The sequence below is a fragment of the Monopterus albus genome, unplaced genomic scaffold (assembly GCF_001952655.1).
Source record: "Monopterus albus unplaced genomic scaffold, M_albus_1.0 scaffold227.1, whole genome shotgun sequence".
Lineage (NCBI taxonomy): Eukaryota > Metazoa > Chordata > Actinopteri > Synbranchiformes > Synbranchidae > Monopterus > Monopterus albus.
The window spans coordinates 378,458-387,306 of record NW_018128107.1 but is presented as its reverse complement, the minus strand read 5'-3'; the positions used below and the strand labels follow the sequence as shown (position 1 = coordinate 387,306).

The 8,849-nt window shown below is 41.8% G+C and overlaps 2 protein-coding genes across 3 annotated transcripts in view; both read right to left on the bottom strand.

Moving 5' to 3' along the window:
* The window catches only part of LOC109971542 (kelch-like protein 20), an 8,501-nt gene extending 4,301 nt beyond the window's left edge, over positions 1–4,200 (bottom strand). The window contains exons 1-7 of one of the 2 annotated variants that reach the window (XM_020619861.1): positions 3,675–4,200; positions 3,431–3,565; positions 3,160–3,351; positions 2,711–2,854; positions 2,011–2,197; positions 1,369–1,515; positions 1,129–1,257 (exon numbers count right to left, since the gene is read on the bottom strand). In XM_020619861.1, coding sequence (XP_020475517.1) covers positions 1,129–1,257; positions 1,369–1,515; positions 2,011–2,197; positions 2,711–2,854; positions 3,160–3,351; positions 3,431–3,565; positions 3,675–4,025 — 1,285 coding nt within the window. In that variant the 5' untranslated portion in view covers positions 4,026–4,200. The remainder of the gene's footprint in view (positions 1–1,128; positions 1,258–1,368; positions 1,516–2,010; positions 2,198–2,710; positions 2,855–3,159; positions 3,352–3,430; positions 3,566–3,674) is intronic. The other variant, XM_020619862.1, reaches the window with a different exon arrangement.
* A 729-nt stretch (positions 4,201–4,929) lies between these two features.
* anks4b (ankyrin repeat and sterile alpha motif domain containing 4B) overlaps positions 4,930–8,849 on the bottom strand; it is a 7,256-nt gene continuing 3,336 nt past the window's right edge. Inside the window, exons 2-3 of the mRNA XM_020619854.1 lie at positions 7,868–8,030; positions 4,930–6,061 (exon numbers count right to left, since the gene is read on the bottom strand). Coding sequence (XP_020475510.1) covers positions 4,930–6,061; positions 7,868–8,028 — 1,293 coding nt within the window. The 5' untranslated portion in view covers positions 8,029–8,030. The remainder of the gene's footprint in view (positions 6,062–7,867; positions 8,031–8,849) is intronic.

Here is an 8,849-nt window from a genome sequence, read left to right as displayed (position 1 = left end):
GCATGTCCCACCGGGAGGAGGCCCCGGGGAAGACCCAGGACATGCTGGAGGGACTATGTCTCTCAGCTGGCCTGGGAACGCCTCAGCATTCCCCCGGAGGAGCTGGAGGAAGTGTCTGGAGAGAGGGAAGTCTGGGCATCTTTGCTTAGACTGCTGCCCCCGCGACCCGGTCTCGGATAAGCGGAAGAAAATGGATGGACGGATGGACAAGCTTGGAGGTCAGATAGAAAAAGATTTCAATGTATGGCAGAAATGGAGATATGACAACGCCAAACACTGATGGCAAAAAAGGAAACAGATGAAACAAGATACTACGAAAACTAAGAATCACCATGCATGCAGTGGAGCAAATGAAAAACTACAAAGACAAGAGCTGGACAAGCTGTTTAGGGCTCAGGGCTGGCTTGTGTAAATGTGAAATTAAAAAACTATCAGAATCATTTCCTCCTTATTTATGCTTGAGGATACATTAGTGCAACACACTTGCATCTCTCACCAAATTCAAGTTTCATTGCACGTAATGCAGTCACCATGTAATATTTAAAAGAACAATAATAATGACAAGTCAAGTCAAGCAATGTTACAGGAATACAATCCAGTGCTATTTTAAATTAACACAAAAACATAACAGCTCTATGACAAAGTAGCTGGATCTGCTGTTGTCTTCATAAGACCTTATATCCAGAGGTCCCAGTTTGTATAGAGCAGCAGAAATGCAAGAACAACCTTGGACCAAAGCCTTAAATGTTTTGAAAGTTGCAGACTATGGAAAGTGCCACAGAGGGTCTGGGGAAAGGGCTAAAACACCACAGCAGCTTCACTCCATGCAGTATAAAGAAATTAGCAAACAAAAATGAGAAAATGAGTGCAGCTAAAATGACTGCATGACTGCAACTAAAATAGCTCCTATAAAGTTGAGTTGTTGTTAAAGAACATGATTTTGACAGCCAGTGGGGTACCTCAAATGCACAGATTAAGTCACTGAAAGACGATATGAAATAGTTTAAGGTGCTGAAAGATTTCAGTGCATGACAAAAAAGGCGTTGCTGTGCTTTTGTTGTAACAAGGCTGACTAAATCACTGCCATAGTACAGTACTTTATTAAGCGTCAAATTGCAACAGCTTTACCTAATTCAGATCGAGCTACGTTCATGGGAGCCATCTCCATCCAGGAGTCGAAGCGGGGGTCGTAGCGCCACATCTCCCTGCTGGCAGAGCCTTCAGGAAACTCTCCTCCAGCCAAGTACAGATTGGAGTCTACACAGAGCCGGAGGAGAAGTGGGAAAGGATGGTACCAAACATGTTGCTTGTCAGCTGAGCTCAGCAGCTGAATTCAGAGAGAACACAATGTGGAGTCAGTTTCCTCACCTGACACGACCAGTCCGTGCTTGCTCACAGCGAACGGCAGGCAGGCCAGGTTCTTCCACTTGTTGGTCACAGGATCGAAGCTCTCAACGCTGCGCAGCACAACCTTGTCATCCTCTCCGCCAACTGTCACAATCACTTCAACCATCCCTGTTGCCACAGCAACAAGGGAGTGGAGGAGAGAAAAGTGAGATGTGCTGATCTTATCTTTGGATAGATGTTAATCTATAAAAAAAAAATAACTCCTGTAGGACATAACACAGTGGCATGTTATTTATCTTCATCATTGATTAATGTGTCATTTATCCTCCTCGTTATTCAATCACTTGGTCAATATAACATTCACAATAACAATTTCTCAGTGACCTCATTGGTGTACTGAAATGTTTGAAATGATTATTTGAGCGATTATTTGACTTGTGGTGTGTGAGTGTAAGGGGAAACAGAAATTAACCCATAGAGTGTAAAAGAAAAGAAGCTGAATAGCAGCTTCAGTGTACCTCTGTAAATAAAAGCAGACAATAAGGTGACAGAAGTAAATCTGATGTTTTTCAAAGACAGACATTTTAAACTAGAAAATGCAAAAACTTCAAGTGCACCAGAAGAGAAAACACACACCAACAGCGCAGGTGTGAGCATGCTCACCTGTGGACCTGCGAGGCCGTGCCCTCGGACAATAGAGCTCTCCACGGCGGTCCTTTAGTAGCAGGTAATCCTTTGCTTCAGAGATGAGCCTCTGGCAGCCTTGGCTTTCCTTTACCACATCCAGAGACTCAATGGCATCATGCAGGTAGTAGGGGCTGATAAGTGGCAGCCGGATATGCTCGAGGACCTTTGAGAAAAACAAATGACAGTGAGAGATACATTTTACCTGGACAGTTCATCTTCATCATCCATTGTACATAACAGGTCCAGCATATGCTTCATCCAACAGGGGATTCTTTGACCCATAATTGGATTACTGAATGGCTGAGTCAGAGAGTCCTTGAGCAAGAGGCTGCTGGGATTTGGACAAAATTACAGAACGCCAGAAAACCTATTTGATCTGGATCCTGAAGTAGAGTATCTGCTGATAGAGGGTCTGATCTGAATTCATCTCTGCTATAATTTTGTCAAATTTTCTCCCTTAGTACAGCTGCACAAAAAAAGCCTACATTTACATGAAAAGTTAACAGAATAGTTCTGCCTTATGAAAAAATACTTCATCACAGGTTTCTTCTAATATTTTGCATAGTACACTGCAGTGTTTTTCATGATACTGAATGAGGAGAGAGGCGTCAGTGTGGATCAGCTGTTTGGAGAGCTTGTGTAATGATCAGCTTGTGTAAATTTGAGTGAATCTGACCTTTTCAAAGCTCTGTTTGCGAGAGGGGCATTTATTTAGCCACAGCATGGCAGCTTCAAACACCATCTCCTCTTCGGGCACATTGAGATGGTCGCTGGCGAGGATTTCTGTCAGTTTGTCCACACACAGAGACAGGAACTCGTCCTATGGGGGAAGAAAATGGGAAAAATTAGAACAGACTTATAGACAACAGACTTACAGTGCCAACATGACAACCTACTGACACAGATTTAAGTACCTCAGTTTTTGAGCATCTCATTCATTATACCAAAAACAAACATTCTTGTGATGATTAAATGTTAATTGACAATTTACCGCAAAATAAATTGCACTGTAATACAAAGTCTCCTATGATAAACTGTATCCATGCCACCCACCCCTACTTGGGAGTCTGTTTGATAAAACATTTGGACACTGCTGCAAAAATAAGTAATCCACGAGTCTCTCACCTGCTGATAAACAACACTGAAGTGCTCCAGGATGTAGTCCATGCTGTGTTTCTCCAACACCTTACAAGAGTGGGCCTCAGCAAAGCAGTGAATGCCCACACAGTTCATCTCATCCATCTGATGCTCCATAAAACGACAACAGGCCTCTCTGACAGCCATCACGTCCAGCAGATTGGCTGCTGCCAGCAGGGCCTAGCCCACGTATGATATAGAGGTCAGCTCACGTGTAATTCAGGTGGAAAAGCAGAAAAGCTGAAAGCAGATACTTTACCTGCACATTTGCTTTAGAAATGTAGACCTCTGATGTGTAGGCATAGCTCACCAGCATGCCAATCATCTGAGGTTCAACTCCATTGATGGCAACTCGCTCCTGCTTGGACTCTATCAGGTCAGTGGAAAACATTGCCTGGGAAAATAAATGGAGTAACACAAACAATTCATCAGTAAGATTTTGAAGCACACGAACATGCACCTGGACTCCCTGTGACTGCCACCGTGAGGAAAGCTGTGTTTACCTGAAAGTAAGAGCTGAAAGAGGCCAGCACAATGCGGTGGCAGGGGAACTCCTGTCCTCCACAGCACAGGGTCACATCACAGAAGGCGTTGTTGAGCCGCAGGCTGTTGAGACCCTGCAGGACGGTGTTGGGGTGCCTGGCCTCCACAAACAGAAAGTCCTCGCTCCCCTGCGAGGCTGGAGGGGAGCCAACCGCAGTGGCGTCCGGCTGGATCAACGAGGCAGCGTCCATGGTGGGCCGCAATGGCAACCCGGCATTTACTTGACTCAACATAATCTCAGCCATGTCTCGCTTTGCTAGGCAGGTCTGGGAGGCACAGAGACACGACACTTTCGCGTCTGATTTTAACATCAAACGACAATCAGAATACTAGCTGGCCAAGTACTTCTCAGTAAATTAACTCTCACAAGCTCTAGTTTTAGAGTAAAAATGTTAATAGTCGCGGAAACAAGGTCTGAACTCACTAATGATGAGGCTTAGTACAGGTGTAGTGGATTGGCAACGCACACGAGTTGTTTGTCACCGGGCGCGGTTTTGTGACGTCGCTGCCATGACGTGTGTTTTATTTATTTATTTTTATCGCATTGAATTTCACTATCTCTCCTTCTAAAACATCTCAAAATATATTCAAAAATGTTAATTAAAACTTCCCAAAGCCCAAAGCAGCACTTTAAATGTATTTGAAGCATTGCCCAGTCCAAAAATCAAATCACATTTCAGAAGCTAGAAGCAAAGAGTATTTTACATTTCTCTTTTTTAATGACTTGAAGGATTATAATAATTGGTGCTTAATTAATCAGTAATCAAATTGTTTCAGCACATAATGTCAATTGATTTCCTTTACCTGGAGATGCACCATTACATACCTAATCCCATCCCTTACCCTAACCCTCCCTGCCAGGACCAGTATAGTGTAGCCATATGGGAGTCCCCACAACATGACTGTGTGAACAAATGTATGTACCCACAACATGATCCATACATACATACAAACATTGTAAACATTATTTTATACACATTATTTTATTTGAGAATTATGTTGTATTATATTGTTTTATATGTATTATATTATGTCAACACAAAAAACAGAACAACCCAATCAGCCACTGACCCTGCTATCTCATTTCTGGATTGAAACAATCATTTCTGTTTTGTTTTATACAGAAAAATCTAACTATTGGCACTCTTTGCAAAAGACATACACTCATTTTAAGTTTCAAACAGGTTATTGAATCACTCTCCATGTTTTATTGCATCACATGCAAGTGTCCTTCATGATGCCAGGAGTCTCCAGTGTATTCTTCCTGCGGGCAGCGGCTTCCAGAATCTTCTTCCTGGGTCCTAGCTGGATGTGAATGCCTTTCAGGTCTTCATCAGAGCAAAGCATGAGTGCCTCCAAGTCCAGGTGCTCTCTGCTGAATGCAAGTGCAAACTCTGGCAAGGAGATGGCAGACAGGAATGCATTCAAAGGAGAGGTTTCCTCATCTTCATCATCATCCAGGCCCAGATCTTCCTCTTGCCAGGGCAGGTCAGCATCAGCAGTCCCTTCAAAGCCACCAGCATTTTCCTCTGCCTCAAACAACTCATTCTGGATGAGGTAGCCCAGACTTTCATTGGTCCCTCTGGGGACATCCTCCGACTCGAGGCCCATCCTCTTCATGAAAATCAGACCACCAAGACCTGGCCGGTTGAAGATAGACTGTTTGACTTGTCCTGGCTCTTCATTATCATCCCCTTCAAAGCCTGCCGTTCCTTCTTCATCTAACATCTCATCCTGCTCATTGAAGACATCCAGAAACTCCAGCTTCTCAGAGGTTTCATTCTCCTGTTTGAGGAAAATAACATTTCCATCTCCTCCTGGTGTCTGCAGCATACCTTTATCTTTCTTCCCAAGCTTTTTCTGGAGTGTGCCTTTAACCCTGGCTGTAAGGGACCCAGATTTATCAGCAGCAATAAGTTTAGAAAACTGCTCAGTGGTGCCTGTCATGGAACCATCGTTTGAGAGCGATGATGCCATGCTTGCCTCTGAAACAGAGCCAGTACTGCCTGCTCCACGGTACATTTTGTCCATCTTGTTCTGGTGTTTCTTCTTCACCTTCTCACAGAGTTTCACACGTTTTTCTGCTTCTTTGATGGCTTCCTTTTTTAGATTGGCAACCTTCTTTGGATTTTGCATGGTCTGCTTCGAGGCAGCAGCATCTAGGAAGCGCACACAGTTCATATTGTCACGTGAAGCAGCGACATCCATGGCTGTGTGTAAGTCATTGTCCAGTGCAAAAAGGTTGGCACCGAAGCTGACCAGAAAGCTGAGGATGTGCATGTGGCCATTAGCTGCAGCATGATGAAGCGGTGTATTTCCCCAGATGTCACTCCTGTTGGGGTCTCCTCTGTGTAAAACACACACACACACACACACACACAATATGTATTTAAAGTAATGATCTGCAACTTTTTTTTTAAATGTATCAATGCTTGATAGCATATAATAATGATTTTTCCCCTATCCAGTTCATAAGGGTTTATGAAACAAGTTTTAAGCAAGTCATAAAGTCCAGTCCAAGTGACAAAATGATAAACTGAGAACATTTATTTCCTACATCAAGATGTAACCCTACACACAGTAAAATGTATTAAAATTAAGCAGCAGAATCTAAAACTCAAAACTGCCTCAACCAAAAAGCAAACATTCACCTCAGTACACCCAAATGCAACACAACTAGAAGTAAACAATTCAATAAACAATGTAAATTTTATTGACAATTTCATGTTTTACTCAATAAGCAAGCTCTAATCAGACCAATAAAAGTTGGTTTGTTTAATATTTATTAAAAGATTAGTTATTCTAAATAACACTAATATACAAGAGTTCAACAGAAAATCTGCAGGTCCATGAGAGAAATGTAATCATACTCAAAAACAAAATGACTCTTCAAGCCTGTAGTAGTGGAAATGTTGGTAGAAATATTTCAAAAATAAATTGCACTCAAAGAGCAGGGGTGTTATGTGGTTTGGTTTGACAATACAGTTCTTCACCAGTTAAGGTTAATAATGGCTAACGGGTCTTTTAGATTATTTTGTCATTAAGTGATGGCTCAGTTTGACATTAAAGTTTGACATTTAAAACAAATATGCTTATTTTTTAGATGACCAGTCTTGTGTCTGTACAGTAATTACATCGCTGAAGCCAGTAACTGGTTAGCCAGAAACTGGTTCAGTAGTTTCCCTGTGTTTCAATTCTTTATGCTAAGCTAAGCTAACAGTCTGCTAGCTTTAGCTACACACATATACCCTACAGATATGAGAGTGGTATCAATCTTCTCCTCTGACTCTGAGCAAGAAATCAGTTTTTTTTTCTAAAATGTTACACCCTAAGACAATAATTACCTTATTTTTTCACAAAGGCACAACAATCAACTTAAAATACATTAACATATAACAAAATAACACTAAACAAGACTGGAAATAATTGGTAAGCCATTAAGATTTAAAGTACACCAGCTCCGTGCCTTATGGTAACAGCCATAAAAGTCTTGATTGCTGCAATGCTATAACTGCTGGTCATAAATCCCAGGTCATGCTACTGACAGTAGATGACGTGTGTTATACTCTTTTGAACATATTCTAAACATCATTTCTGAACCTTAGAGTGAAACTATTTTTCAGTGAAAAGGTTCTGCTACATTTCAGTCTCTTTTGTTGTACTGAATGAGGGATGGAGGTGGGTAGAGGGGAGAGAAAATGGGCTCTTTTGTTTTACAGGATAGCATTGACTGATTAAACATTTGGCTCTAAAGAGTGGAATGACATTTTAGCTCATTATATTGTGGTGGGCAGCAACAGCAACACAGTATTTTCCTCTCCTAAAATTCATTGGACAATAATGTTAACCTTTGCTCTGTGAACAATATTTATAGTTCTACTCTAGATCTTGTTCAGTTTCATTTCTAGGCAGTATACATAAGATATTACAGTAGAAATGTGATTAAATGTTTGAGTGCATCAGTATAGCCAGAAGGATCTATCAGTGGCAGGTGTGCTGTACGTTCTAATGGACATCAAAATATTTGAATAAACTACAGGACAATAAGGTAATAATTAGAAAGAAATAACTTGCTGTGGTCATCGGTTACTTGAGTCTTCGAATAGGGTATGTGATGAAGCAGAGGTAATAGAGAGGAGTGCAATGTGCTTACTCTCTGCTGCATATAAGCTGAAGAGCATCGACATGCCCGTGGAAAGCAGCCAATAAGGTAGGAGTCATGCCATCCTCATCCGCAGTATTCAGGTCCTTCCTTGTGGCCTGCTTCAACAGGTCCAAGTAGCCATCGATCGCCGCTTTGTGGTACCTAGTCATTTCTTAAAAGAAAAGAAAAGTTCAAACAAATCTGTCACTTTCATTCACTTTTTCTCTGCTCCTCTCAGATGCACACACTGACACGACTGTAGACCCAAGCAAACAAAGAGATCACTGGGTGTCAGCAGCTCAAAGCCATAAAACAAAAGCAAAGTCCAGTTCCCTGCTGTCGGCTGCACCGTTCTGACCATCATTATCATTTACTTAAAGCTTAATTGTGAAAACATCCTGTGTCAGCTAATGATAAAAGTACAATTTTGAGGCACTTTCTGCTACTTTATAGTACTTTTAGTCCACAATACTTTCAGAGGATTAAACTTTTTATCTCATTACAGTTTTTAAATCAGATATTAGAACAGTTAAGTAGTAGTTGAGGTGGTTTGGATCTTATCAGGATGCCTCCAGGGCACCTCCCTTTGGAACTTTTCTGGGCATGTCCGACTGGTAGGAGACCCAGAACACACTGGGGCGATTATATAACTCATCTGGCCTGGGCACGTGTCGAAATCCCAACAGAGGAAACGTTGGAAAACGTTGCTGGAGAGAGGCACATCTGGACTATGTTGCTGAACCTACTGCCACCGTGACCCGATCTTAGATAAGCAGAAGAAAATCAGTAGAGGGGAAAAAAGCTTTTGCTGTCAACTAAGTGTAGATTGAAAGTGATATAAGCTATATTTTTTAATGTACATAGTGTATTATTTTCCATACATTAAGCTATAGCTGTATCCCTGGCATAATCAGGTTCGTTTGTACATACTATGAGTGTACATACTGATTGTGTATTGTTTTATTCTTCTTCCCCCCCACCCCCCACCCCC